Source organism: Bos taurus, chromosome 27 (assembly GCF_002263795.3).
Source record: "Bos taurus isolate L1 Dominette 01449 registration number 42190680 breed Hereford chromosome 27, ARS-UCD2.0, whole genome shotgun sequence".
NCBI lineage: Eukaryota > Metazoa > Chordata > Mammalia > Artiodactyla > Bovidae > Bos > Bos taurus.
In genome coordinates, this window is record NC_037354.1 from 37,162,189 (window position 1) to 37,176,172 (window position 13,984).

General features: G+C 57.3%; 1 protein-coding gene across 3 annotated transcripts in view; it reads left to right on the forward strand.

Moving 5' to 3' along the window:
* Nucleotides 1-13,984, forward strand: part of IKBKB (inhibitor of nuclear factor kappa B kinase subunit beta) — a 52,613-nt gene that overhangs the window by 34,436 nt on the left and 4,193 nt on the right. For 2 of the 3 annotated variants that reach the window (XM_005226099.5, NM_174353.2), the window contains 13 exon segments: nucleotides 1,221-1,345; nucleotides 4,643-4,750; nucleotides 5,917-6,046; nucleotides 6,279-6,473; nucleotides 7,028-7,142; nucleotides 7,744-7,867; nucleotides 8,411-8,562; nucleotides 8,728-8,789; nucleotides 9,766-9,875; nucleotides 10,904-10,953; nucleotides 11,040-11,139; nucleotides 11,312-11,459; nucleotides 13,159-13,286. In XM_005226099.5, coding sequence (XP_005226156.1) covers nucleotides 1,221-1,345; nucleotides 4,643-4,750; nucleotides 5,917-6,046; nucleotides 6,279-6,473; nucleotides 7,028-7,142; nucleotides 7,744-7,867; nucleotides 8,411-8,562; nucleotides 8,728-8,789; nucleotides 9,766-9,875; nucleotides 10,904-10,953; nucleotides 11,040-11,139; nucleotides 11,312-11,459; nucleotides 13,159-13,286 — 1,547 coding nt within the window. 3 annotated transcript variants of the gene reach the window in all.

Here is a 13,984-nt window from a genome sequence, read left to right on the forward strand (position 1 = left end):
CACGCAGTGCGGCAAAAACAAAACAAAACACCAGCAAACAAACAAATAACAAAAAAAACAAGAAAGGCCGGAACAGGTTCAGCAGGACTTAGTGGTAGATTGCATGTAAGTGATGACCAGGAAATGTGGACTGAATAACGGAGTCTGCGGTTTATAAAAGAAAAATGAAAGAAAGTTGAAAGCCCCTGGGCTCCGTGAGCTTAAATAGCCTACTTGGGTCTTACATAAAAAAGAGAAGGTCCTTGTGAGTGCATCCACACTCCCATTAACCCCCGCTGGGCAGTGGACGCTGTCCTTTCAACCCCTGCTCTGGTGGGTAGAGGTTTCAGGGTGGGGACCTGGGGCTGTGACTCAGTACCTGTGCCCATGGAGCGGGGTCCTGAGGGTCCTGCCCTGTGTCCTCTGGACCCCTTGTCGGCTCAGTGCCAGTGAATGTGGGGCCTGAGCTCTGACCATTCGCAGGGCCAAAACTTCTGTCCAGAACCAGACACAGAGGCCGACCTGACCGTCCCACGCGTTTCGTCTTGGCTTGTGGTCCTTCGTGTCCTGCCTGCCCCCAGCCTGGGCTCAGTCCTGCCTGCATGCCTCAGGGTCCTTTCCGGAACATCTGCCCTCAGGCACCCTGAGCCGGCCCCGCCCCGCCTGTGCTGGGAAGCTTCCTGTCACCCTAGCCTGACTGCTTGGGCAGCTGGCCTTCCCTGCTCGACTGTGACATTCTGTCCCATCGTGAACCGCGTTAGGGGGTTGGCCGGCATTCGTTGCATACGCTGTGCCTGGGTTTGTGTGGCCTGGATCACTTCCCTTTGTGGCCCTGCACGGCACCCGGGAGAAGGGTGCACAGCACACCAAAACCCCCCTGCCCCTGCCGCAGGCCCTTCTTTCAGCCCTGGGATGGGATGAGATCAGAGAGTCTAGATTCTACCCTCCGATTCGTGGCCACCTCTTCCCTCAGAGCGGGGTCCAAGGAGCATGGGGCAGGCCAGGGTGCTGGGCACCCCCCCATGGTGGCCCCTCAGCGTGGGGTCCAGGGAGCGTGGGGCAGGCCAGGGTGCCGGGCACCCCCCCATGGTGGCCCCTCAGCGCGGGGTCCGGGGATCGTGGGGCAGGCCAGGGTGCCGGGCGCCTCCGGGAAGCGTGGGGCAGGGCAGGGTGCTGGGTGCTCCCCCGTGGTGGCCCCTCAGCGCGGGCTCAGCTCAGGTGTGTGCCCCCCGTCCCCGCAGGCCCCCGAGCTGCTGGAGCAGCAGAAGTACACGGTGACCGTGGACTACTGGAGCTTCGGCACCTTGGCCTTCGAGTGCATCACCGGCTTCCGGCCTTTCCTGCCCAACTGGCAGCCCGTGCAGTGGTGAGTGAGCCCCGGGCCCGCCCCCCGGGAGGGTGTCCCCTGCCTTTGCCAGATGCCGCCTCCCCTTCCCGGTCTCGTGGGGCGCCCCAGTCCGGGCCTGAGACCCCTGTGACCTGTGACCCCAAGGAAGTCCTGTTGCGACCCGGCGTGAGCACAGCCTGAGCTCCAAGAGCCCTGGATTCTGAACCTTAACAGCCCAAATCCCATCCTGTAAATGACTGCTCTGTGCAGGGCAGGAAGCCAGTGTGTTTACAGAGTGTGTGTGTGTGTGTGTGTGTGTGGTAAACAAGCAAAGGGCATGTTCACAGGACAAATAATGGGACGTATGTACATGGAAGTTTATTGTGGACAAATATTACTGCACCTCAGTACAAATTTTTTTTTTACATACGGCAGTATACACGTTTCAGGGCTGTTCTCTGATATCATCCCACCCTTGCCTTCTCCCACGTAGTCCAATGGTCTGTTCTTCACATCTGTGTTTCTTTTGGTGCTTTGCATATAGAATCATTGTTACCATCATTGTAAATTCCATTTATATGCATTAATATACTGTATTGGTAAAAGAATGAAACTAGAACACTTTCTAACACTGTACACAAAAATAAAGTGGATTAAAGATCTAAACGAAAGACCAGAAACTATGAAATTTGGATTTAAAAGCATCAGACAGTGGACCTGGTACACTGCCGAAAAGATATTTTCTAATAAGGAATATGATCAAGGTTTTAAAAACTACTCTGTATTTTTAAACTTTTCTTCTAATTGTAATACTAATATGTGGTTCATTATATACATAAAAGTTAATCATTACTGAAATGCATCATTTAAAAGTTCATGTTCCCTTGAACCCATTAGGGTTCATTCACAGTGATTCCTTGAGGGACCACACACTGAAACGATAGGACCATTGTCCAGAATTTTTTATCTCCAGTTTTAGTGTTTGGAGCAGTGCTAAGTTCTCGGGGTTCATCCTTCAGAAAGCAGAAGAGGGAAAAGTCATCCCACGCCACCTGCTTGGTATCCTCACCCCCACGCACGCCTGGCACTGTTGGCTTTGGGCCCACCTCAGGGCTGTTTTGTACATCCACAAGTAAGCGGCATGGATCTGCCCGCTGGCTCATTTGTGGATTTCACCCCTTCTCGCCTCTTGATGACATCGCAGGCACGCTGCCCTGTGAGTACTTGTCCAGGGTTTTTACACTGAGAATTTCCTCCCGCCGCCACTAACATTCCTCCGTCTCCAGACTCTTCTCCTGTGTGCCTGTGTTTGTTCAAAAAACAAAGTAGGTTACCATACGTGCTCTCACAGAACCTGCCTTTCACACTTAACTCAAATAGCTCAGGGAAATCCTGGTCTATCCACAGGTATTTCCCTGGGTTAAGTTCCTAGAAATGGGATCAACATACCAGATTGTGCACGTGTTCAAGGTTTTTGGTTTGTACTAACAACGTGCTCCACAGAAAGTTTGTGTGAATAACATTTCCACCAGGAACATGCAAAGGTCCTCTCCCCCTGCCCCCTTTGTGGGGCAGCACTGGCTGATGTCACGTTTCTCAGTATCTTCCTGGGAGTACCAAAAACACAGACTTTCTCAAAGGACACAGGTACTTACATCATGAGAATGTTTATTTGTAAGACCAAGACGTAGCCTTTGAAATCGGTTCAAGAAGAGTAGCTTTCTGTGACGCAGTCCAGTTCCGTCACCGTTTACACACCAAACACAGGAAAGGATGACCCAGGCTCGGTCTCCACGCCCGAGGGGCCTGCTGACGTGGCGGAGGGCGCCCTCCCGTGGGGACTGACGTTAGCACAAGCAGCGCCCTGAGCTGGGCTCCGTGGCACTGACTTAGCTCCTTGCGTTAACAGTCACACCGCATCATGCGACCGTCACGACAGTCACTTTAAACTGTCTATACATGCATTGTGTTTTTAACTCACCAAGGGATGACTGCAGTTCTGTTCAAATGTTGAGCGTTTCCATTATTTATAGCAAGGTGAATCAGAAGCCATCAGAACTAGAGGAAATGCCATTTGAAACCATCCCTGATGGCCCGGCTGTCTGCAGAGCCAGCTTCCCTCACGTTGCTGGGAGGCCAGGTGACCACTTCCAAGCACGCATCTCTGAAACCCGAGAGTTTGTGAGACGTGCCTGTCTGGTCTGCCTGTGATGCCTGAGGCAACTTTAACAATTTCAGTCTCATCTCAAACGGCAGGTAGATAGTAATTTCAGAACAAATGCAATTTGAGCTTTATTATTCTATCATAAAGCTGCTTTGAAGGACCAGTCTTGAAAATACATTTTAGAATCAGCCTAAGCAGTGAGCGTTTCACTCGGCGTCCTTTCATTTATCTGTGTGATTTCCCGTGGACAGACTTGAGTTTCTATCAGAGTACCATCCCGCTGTGTGTCATGACAGCCTGATTCCAGCAGGCAGATTCAAGCCACACCCTGGCTCTTCCAGGCTCCGTGTTCTCCACGTGGCTCAGTTTACACCCCCCCCCTGCCAATGAGACTTCAGGCTAAAGCATTTTCCAACTGAATCTTCAGTGTCTTTCTGGAAAGGAAGGACGTGGACATTCAGACGGAGTAGGAGGAGCACCTGTCCTTGGCTCCAAGTCCCTGGTTCTGTCTTTCTCTAGTGTGTGACCTTGGGCAGGTCATTTCCTGACCTGGTGAGGGTGGGGGGTGGGGGACTGAAAACTGCCTACCCCACAGAGGTCTCGGGTGGAGAAGGCTGCATTCACTGTCAGCTCTTGATTCTCTGTGAAGCGTCGCAGAGAACATGTGAAGCCAGTTTAAAATCTTTTTTCTTAAACACTACTTCAGATACATCTAAAGGGTCTCCTAGTTGGAAGACGTTAGTGCCTCACTTGCCTTTAGAAGTCAGGCATAGCCATTGCATTTAGAGGGAAGTGCGTGGTGTGTGCAGATGGCACGTGAAGGAACCGTGGTGCAGATGTCCTGTCTTCATTCTCTGTGTTAGATGGAAAGTAAAAGAACAAGCCAGATGGGCCGGGGTGCGGTCAGGAGACAGCGGTACAAGCCCGCAGGTTCCTGACTCTCACCGGGCAGTACCGATGCCCTTAACCTCCCAAAGAAGCATCCCAGCGGGTTGCTGGGCCTCACGAGTGGTTCAGTAGCCCCCAGGGGGATCCTCTCTGGTTGTCAAATGGAAGGTCACCCATGTAAGGGGCTGTTGGGCACCCGCTTACATCAGGGTCACTGCACGCAGCGTGACGGTACACGCAGCGTGAAGGCTACACGCAGCGTGACAGTCCCCCCACGTCCACAGGCACTCCAAAGTCCGGCAGAAGAGCGAGATGGACATCGTGGTGAGCGAGGACCTGAACGGGGCCGTGAAGTTCTCCAGCTCGCTGCCGCACCCCAACAACCTCAACAGGTACGCCCCCGGCCTCTCTTCCTCCTCCTCTGCGGCCTGTCCTTCCTTTCTAAAGACAGGGGTTGGGGCCGACGTCCCCGGCAGCTCTGACCCCAGGTCCTGCCATCGTCCATCTCGGTCTTAGCACGCCGTCCCCACCCCACCCGTCTGGAGTCACCTCCTGGGTTCCCAGCACCGCTTGTCGCCCTCCTCAGCCGTGGTGGCTCTGCCTTGCAGGCGTTTGGTCTGGCAGAGGGCTTACCTCCTGGTCAGCTGTAAGCCTCTGAAGGGTAGGGAATTGCCCCTTATGCTCTTTGCCCGTCCTTCTGCAGCCTGGCACTGTGTTACTGCCAATAAATAGACCTTTGCATTTGAACAGCATAGCGGTCTGGTCTCAGAACCAGAATATGAGCCGTCAGGTCATCTTACCAGAACCGGGAGATGGTTCAGGAGACAGCAGCCAGCAGCCCCATGTCGAGGCACGCGGCTCAGTTTCCATGAGTCTGTGGAGGATGGGGAGGGGGGTCCCCTGTGGAGGAGCTGAGCTGGAACTTCCTGGAAGGATCTGGACCAATAGGCAGGGCAGGTTGATGAAGAGGAAGGCTCTTCAAGGGGAAAAGCCTCGGGGGCGGCCAGGGAGAGGCAGCGGGTGGTGATGTTGGCCTCTGGAGGGCTTCTGTTGGGGGGCAGGGAGGGGTGCTGGGGGTGCCCAGCAGTGCGGCGTGAACTCCTCAGACGCTTTCCAGGGAGCGACTGACAACATGGATCGAACCGGCGGTGTGGGGCCAGATCGTTGGGCAGTGCTCCTGATGGGGGACGGGGCTGCTCAGCACCTGGAAAGCTGCCTGGAGGGTCTCGCATGGCCCTCTGCCCAGAGGCCCCCGACGGGAGGGTGTTTGTGCAGATCCGATGGCGGGGGTGGGGGGGAGAGGTCGAGCCCCCGAGCGATTCATTTTGTTAAGGGAAGGCTCACCCTTCCTCAGGGTGGTTCAGCCTCAGGGACCACTTTGGCCCCGTCTCGCGATGGTCACATGGGGCGTGAGAAGCGTGTGTGCTCTTCGGTCCCCATGTGCGCCGGGAAGCTGGTGCTGGGCCTCATGCACGTGCACGCACACATGTGGGATGGGAAGCTGGTGCTGGGCCTCGCACACGTGCGCAGGTGCACACACACACCCCCGCCCCCTCAGCGTCCTGGCCCAGCGGCTGGAGAAGTGGCTGCAGTTGATGCTGATGTGGCACCCGCGCCAGAGGGGCACCGACCCCGTCTACGGGCCCAACGGCTGCTTCAAGGCCCTGGACGACATCTTGAACTTGAAGGTGAGCCTGCGCCCAGTCTGCCCCAGGCCATGGGCCCCCTGACCCCTGTGAGGGTGTGATGGGACCCTTGCTGACTGATGGGTCGTGAGGCCGTCGCCGGGGACCCACAGGAAGGGAAAGATTCTGGCATGCGGACCCCAGGCGGGGCCTCTGAGAAGCCGGGCCAGCAGGAAGGCGTCCCCATTGAGCCGTGTCTCCTGTGACCCTCCCGTGACCCCCCGGGTTTTTGCAGCTGCTTCATGTCCTGAACATGGTCACGGGCACCCTGCACACCTACCCCGTGACCGAGGACGAGAGCCTGCAGAGCCTGAAGGCCCGCATCCGCCAGGACACAGGCATCCTCGAGGAGGACCAGGAGCTGCTGCAGGAGGCAGGGCTGGCCCTGATCCCCGACAAGCCTGCTGCCCAGTGCCTCTCGGACGGCAAGGTGAGCCCGGCCTCCTGCAGGCGGCAGGTGGCCCGTCTGCCACACCACTGGGCAGGCGCCTGCCCGTTCCGAGGTGGGAACGCGAGATCCCGCGGGCTTGGTAGGAGACACGGATCGCCCCACGCTTTAGCTGTACCTTCCAGACCACTGGGAGTGCCTTTTGCCCTTACTGCCAAAGCGACGCTTCATTCTTCCACGTCAGCCGAAACTGTTTTTGACCCCCCTGTCATGTGCGGTGCCTTGCTGACCACCGCACAAAATGAGCTGCAGATTTAACACAGGGGAAGAGGCACTGGACAGTAAAGGAGATGGCAGGCATCTGAGTTAACGCGGTAAAGACAGAGGATAGAGCAGGAGGTACTGCGGTAGATGAGGTGTGCATCAGGTAATAAGCGTAAAGGGAGCAGCCGAGGGCAGTAGAGGCCAGAGGCGCTGGGAGAGGCCTGGTGGGCACCTGGCGCGTCCTGGCCGAGCATGCTCTGTAGTCTCCCGTTTCTTGGGGGACGGTGTGGTGGGGGCCGCGAGACCTTATTTTGCCTCTGGTCCCTTTGCAGCTGAACGAGGGCCGCACGCTGGACATGGACCTCGTTTTCCTCTTTGACAACAGCAGGGTCACCTATGAAAGCCAGGTCTCCCCACAGCCCCAGCCTGAAAGCGTCAGCTGCATCTGTAAGCACGGCCTATTCTTTTAAAAAGATGATCACTTATAGCTCTTGGGACAAAGCTGGGGGGAGAGCCCTGGCCCAAGCGAGGGGTCCCCCCCAAGCAGGCGCGTCCACCCGGTCCTCAGACAGCTGTCTTCAGTCGCACATGTGAGGAGCAGCCCTGCCGGAGGCAGGACAGGACATCTTCAGTTAATTTCAACCTCATCTAAACAAAGGACAGAGAAGATGGCCCACAGGCTGTTGACCTTGAATCGCAAAACCATCTTATTTGTGAAGTTGTCTTTGTACGTTAGGAATTGATATATGCACAAGATAGCAAAAGGTACGATAGAATAACACGGTGAAGAGTAAGCCCTCCATGTCCCCAGTTTCCCAGGGAAAACTGCCACCAGACTCCTGAGTCTTCCTTCCAACGTGTTCTGTGTATCTGTAAATTTGGACGTGTGTGTACCCCGGGCCGCAAATGTGAGCAACAGGAAGCAGGCTCAACACCCAAGGCGGTTGTGTAATAGCCGAGCCGTTACAGAGCCAGCGGGCTCCAGGGGTGGGATGCTGTCGTCCACCGCAGGCACTGCACCCTGACGGTCGCCTGTGTTTCCGTTCAGTGCAAGAGCCCAAGAGGAACCTCCCGTTCTTCCAGCTGCGGAAGGTGTGGGGCCAAGTCTGGCACAGCATCCAGGCCCTGAAGGAAGACTGCAGCCGCCTGCAGCAGGGCCAGCGCGCGGCCATGTAGGTGCCCAGCTGCAGGACACCGCGTACCGAGTGCCCAGTGCCTGGCCATGGGGCGGGGGCCGAGGCGGGGGCCCAGGGTCAGCCACCGTCGGGAGGGGCAGGAGGGAAGACGCTGCTCTGGAAGGGCGGGAAGCCGTCAGTGGGCGGGATGGAGGGAGGGCCTGTTATACCCAGCAGGCACATGTGGTCAGTGCACGGGCCAGGGGTGTGGACAGGGCGGGGGGCAGCCGGCTGGAGGGCTGGCCTGGCTCCATTGCGGGTAGGCCACCCTGCCGGGCCAGGCTGACTCCTTCCCCAGGTTGTGGCCGGTCTGGGTTCCTTTGCGTGGCACTTCACCTAATTCTAGTTTCGAAGCAGAGCCTCACCCATCGCCACGGGCCAGGAAATTGTCGTGATGGATATAAGTGGCTGCTCTTGTTATGATTATACTAATTACAGCAGGGGCCTGCCAAGGTGTTGGAGGCCACTTTTATTATTGTCCAGGAAGTGGTACCTGGATCCCAAACATGCCCACGGTGTGTCTCTCGGGGGCCCCTGCAGGATGAATCTGCTGCGGAACAACAGCTGTCTGTCCAAGATGAAGAACTCCATGGCCTCCATGTCTCAGCAGCTCAAGGCCAAGCTGGACTTCTTTAAGACCAGTATCCAGATTGACCTGGAGAAGTACAGGGAGCAGACAGAGTTTGGGATCAGTGAGTGTGTCCTTAGCAATCAGTCTGGAGAGACCATTAAACTCTTCTTTCTCAAGTATTTTTTTTTTGGTTCTCTTATAACGGAGTTCCTTTTTACTTTCTTGGTTTTGGGGTGTTTTCATTTTATTTTTAACTATTGTTTTCACCTCCGTGTTTTTCCTCCAGCGTCGGACAAGCTGCTGCTAGCCTGGAGGGAGATGGAGCAGGCCGTGGAGCTCTGCGGACGGGTAGGAGGCTCCCTGGGGTCCCCAGCCTGGCCAAGGGCACCCTCTTCCCTGCCATCTTTCCCCTTTCTCACTGAGTGCTCGGTCCAGCTTCTGTGTCAAAAATCACATTTTCCTCTCCAGGCTCTCTGCCCTCAGCTAGCACTTGCTGGAAGGTAGGGGGTGCCAGGCAGAGGTCCCCAGTGTGTCTGGTCCAGGAGCCACACAGATCTGAGTCAGGCTTACGACGTGACACGTCCCGGGGAGTGCAGACCTCTTCCCGCGAGAAGGGCCTTTGCATAAAGGAGCAGCACTCCGCCATGTCAGAAGTTGCCCTGACTTCCTCCTCGGGACACTGAGCCCGTAGGAAGGAACGGGTCTGAAGGGGCAAGTCTGAGGGCTGTGAATCAGATGCCGCTGAAGTGTTGATCGTGAGGCCAGGCAGGGAGGCGGGGTGCCCCGGTGGACCTTGCTCAGGGGGAAGCCTGGGCCCCAAGGCCTTTTCCTGGACTTTTCCACCATCTATCTGCCCAGTGAACTCGGGCAGGGAGCCTCCCCTCCGTGTCGAAGTGTCTGTTTCTATAAATCGGTGCCGATGCCCCTCGTTCGAGGTGGGTGACCCCTTGTTCGGGCGCAGGGACGTGAGCCACCACGCCACCCCACCGCTCCCCCCGATCTCTGTCCTCGTGGGCGTAACCCTTGAGATCAAGGACGAATTAGGAGAGGGGAGTGTGCCCCAGCTCGTCTCCACACCAGGGCCAGGCCGGGTCCTCTTGGGCCCCGTCGCATCTCACCCCAGTTTCTGGTGGGGGAGACTGCAGCTTGGGGCCAGGGTGACCTGCCCCAGGGCCACAGAGCTGGCGGGTGGCAGGCCCAGATCCCAGCCGCAGACTCCCAAGGCCGTGTCCCTTCTAGCCGGGCAGCTGAAGGTCCGTGGTGAGGCTCGGGTGTCCCTGGCCGAGTCCGTCGGGGCTCAGTCTCAGCGCAGCACTGTCTCCAGGAGAACGAGGTGAAGCACTTGGTGGAGCGGATGATGGCCCTGCAGACGGACATCGTGGACCTGCAGCGCAGCCCCATGGGCCGGAAGCAGGGCGGGACGCTGGATGATCTGTGAGTGTGTGTGTGTGTCTATGCGCGGGCGGGCGGGTGGGCTGTTCAAGCGCAGTTCCCCTGGAGCACGCCCTCCCGTGCAGCCTGGTCCTGGGGAGGGCCTCTCGGCACGTCTAGAAGCTGGGCCCGGGCAAACCTCCGTCCCTCTGAGCCTCATCTGATACAGAAGAGCTGTCTGACCTCACAGTTGTGGGGACCAGTTCAGATAACGCCCCGAGCCATGGTTCGTGAACTCCAAAGCATCAGGTTAGATGCCTGGCTGCCCAGCATATCCCAACCTGGGTGTGGCCTGAGAAGCAGGAAGTAGGAAGGGAAGGAGTCGGGTAAGTCTTAGAAGGTGGCACCTTGACTCTTCATTTGAGTCATGATCAGGACTTGGCCTCGGCTACAGGGACCCTCCCTGGGCAGAGCAGCCCCTCCTGCATTCCGGGAGCAGACAGGGGCGCCAGGAGAGCCTCCCTGGGGCTCAGCCAGGCCTCTGATGCTTCTGCCAGGACTCTTAGGACCGGAGGCTCCAGTCTTTGAAATGTGATTATCTGTAGCCTATATTTTGTCAAGTTATTCAGTGTTTTATTTTACTCTGGTTTTCAAACAAAAGTCAACCCCTGGAAACGTCAGCCTGTCTCACTGTGTTCAGGCCCTGGGGAGGGCATGTCTGCTCCTGGCTTGAGTTTCAGAGGCCATGTTTTCTGAACTCAGGACCCGCACCTCTGAATTGCAGGGGCCAGGTTGGTGGGGAACGCTGAGGGACAGAGGAGGCTTCTGTCCTGAGGACTCTCAGGAAGTCTTGACTGTGAGCTTTGAGTTGGCATTTCGACAGTGAGCCGGGTCTTCCTTTGTCATGGGTTTTGCCAGTGACATCCCCAGGGAGCGTGCTTGCCTCCGGCCAGGACATACTGCCCGCCCAGCTTCCAGAAGGCGGTGATGCTGCTGGCAGGGCTCGGGCACTGCCCGCCCAGCGTCCAGAAGGCGGTGATGCTGCTGGCAGGGCTCGGGCGCTGACGGAGCCTCTGCCTTGTGTGTTTCAGGGAAGAGCAGGCGCGGGAGCTTTACCGCAGGCTGAGGGAGAAGCCCAGAGGTGAGTGGGCCCCCGCCCGGGTCCCCCGCTGCCCGGGTACCAGGCTGGTCCCCCCACAGACCATGCGTCTCCGTCCCGCTTTGCAGACCAGCGGACTGATGGTGACAGTCAGGAAATGGTGCGGCTGCTCCTCCAGGCAATCCAAGGCTTTGAGAAGAAAGTGCGAGTGATTTATACGCAGCTCAGGTATCAGGCCGCTGTCCCCTCAGAGGGTGGAGCGAGGAGAGGCCCCGTCCCCTCCCCTGGGCCCCGGAGGAGCTCCCACCCGCAGTGGCTGAGCGGAGTCATCCCCGCTGGGGCCTCGTCCTGCTCCCCCCAAACCGGGCGGGCTGGAGCTCATCGCACTTGGTCTTCACAGTAAGACCGTGGTCTGCAAGCAGAAGGCCCTGGAGCTGCTGCCCAAGGTGGAGGAGGTGGTCAGCCTGATGAGCGAGGACGAGAAGATGGTGGTGCGGCTGCAGGAGAAGCGGCAGAAGGAGCTCTGGAACCTCCTGAAGATTGCGTGTGTGAGTGAGCCCGGGCGGGCCCGTCCTGGAGACAGCAGGGTCGGTGTCCACGCATCAGCTGGGCCGGGCCCCCTCGGGAGGCTCAAGGGGAGAATCCCTCCTCGCCGCTTCTCAGACACCACTGGCTCCAGCACTCCTTGGCTTGAGGCAGCATCAGTTCAGTCTCTGCCTCAGACTCAGTGTGGCCCTCTTCTCTACGTCTCTCTCTCTTTTTAAAATTGGTTTCTTGTTGGCGGCACTGGGTCTCTGTTGCTGCAGTCAAGCTTTCTCTAGTTGCCGTGAGTGGGGGATGCTCTCGAGTTGGCGATGTGCAGGCTTCTCACTGAGACGGCTTCTCTGGCTGTAGAGCACAGGCTCCAGGGTGCTTGGGCTTAGCCACTCTGCCACACGTAGAATCTTCCTGGACCAGGGATCGAACCCGTGTCCCTTGCGTAGGGAGGTGGACTATCATCCGCTGTACCACCAAAGAAATCCTTTTCTGTGTCGAGTGTGTAAAAACACTTGTCCCTGGGTTTAGGTCCCACCCAGATAATCCAGAGTGTTCTCATCACAGGATCTTTAGCTACATCTGCAAAGATGCTTTCTCCAAATGAGGTCACACCCCGGGTTCCTGGAGACCTGCGTGCAGCCCCCGAGGGGCGTGCCTGCTGGGCCCTGAGCCAGGCCTGTGCAGTGCAGCACTCGGCCCGCTCTGCGTGTGCCCACCATCCCAGTGTAGCTGTGATCCCACTGAGTGCTGCTCAGAGAGAAACCGCAGCACAGAAGAGAGCCCAGGACAGAAACTGGAGAAGAGCCGAGAAAAACTTGGAATCGAGCTGGCAGGCGGCGGGAAGGCTGAGGAGGCTGATGGCAGAGCCACTCGGCCACGGGCCGGGGAGGCCCGCTGCTCCAGGTGCGCCGGCTGCCGCAGCCCAGGAAACACCTCGGCCTCTTGCTCCCCATGTGGCGCAAGTCACGGGAAGTCACCTAGGACCTCCGTGTGTTTCTCTTCTCCTTGGGAAGAGTAAACGCGCCTTCCTTCTCATTTCCTTGTAAGGGTTTGTTAAGCAATCCAGCTAATGAAAGAGAAGCCTCAGGGCCTTCCCTGGCAGTCCAGCGGTAGAGAATCCACCTTCCAACACGGGACGAGGGTTTGTTCACTGGTCAGGACACTTAAGATCCCACGTGCCACGGGGCAACTCAGCCCTCAGGCCACAACTGGAGAAGCCTATGACTGCAGTCAAGAGCCTGCAGAGCCAAAAAAACACAGAATTAAATGGCCAATGGTTGATTTAAAAAAAAAGAGATAGAATCCTCAAATCTCTCTGTATTTAGAACCCCCAGAATTTAAAATTAAATGGCCAATGGTTGATTTTTTTAAAAAAGAAATAGAGCTCTCAAATCTTTCTGTATTTAGAACCCCCAAAATTTAAAATTAAATGGCCAATGGTTGATTAAAAAAAAAAAAAAAAAAAGAAATAGAACCCTCAGATCTCTCTGTATTTAGAACCCTCAATCAAAAAGTTACACCTGCAGATGCAGAAGCAGTTTCTAAGCCGAAATGCAAACCATGAGACGGCAATGTTGCCTGATTTCTGCAGGAAGAGCATGTGTCTCGTGGCCAGGTGTCTTCACGAGAAAACACCCTGCCGTGAAAGCAGAATTTCAGTCATCCCTCTGCCCCCAGACCACTGATTCTCTTTCCGGTTTTGCCCTCTAGAGCAAGGTCCGGGGTCCCGTCAGCGGAAGCCCGGACAGTATGAACGCCTCCCGCCTGAGTCACCCCTGCCAGCTGATGTCACAGCCCTGCACGGCTCCCGACAGCTTGCCCGAGGCCGCCGAGAAGAGGTCAGTCCTCATCCACGGCGCCCAGTACCAAAGTCCGGGGCGCATCAGGAGGTTCTGGGCACAGAAGCGTGGGTCTCTTGGTGGCGGCCGGCGTCTCCCATCAGTGGTGCCGTGCACGCCCCTTGGTGTCTGTCCCCCGTGCCGGGCACTGTGGGCGTGGATGTGGTGTGTTGCTCACAGTGCTGCTTGTGACCTGCCCAGCCAGGCGTCCTTACCTGAGGCCGAGTTGCTCCCACTGGATGGGAACCTTCCGTCCAGTGCTGGCCAGTCCTGTGCCGTCCCCTCATCCGTCCCTCGATATTTGCTCACAGAAGCAGGTCCCCGAGGGTTTTTGCTGGTCACCGCGCCCCAGCCACGCACTGCTGGTCCCTCCTGTGGCCCCTCCTCCCCCCTCCCCCCGTTCACCCCTCCCTGCCTGCTGCGTACTCCCCTGCTGCAGAGCTGGGAGTGCAGCCTCAGAGCCCTTCCCGTGAGGCTTTCCCTCTCTGCTTCCAGCCCAGTGCTGCCCCCAGGCCCTCTCTGGTCAAATCCGTCTTCATGGGAGACCGTTTTGATTGAGTTATTCTTCCGGATATTCAGGGACCAGCCATGGCGGCCAGCTGCCTCAGGGCCAAGGCTGAGCCTTTTCCAGCCTCCAAGCGTTCTCTCCAGGCTCACCCCTGCTCCCAGGAAGCTCCTGGCTCTGCCTGGGGGTCTTG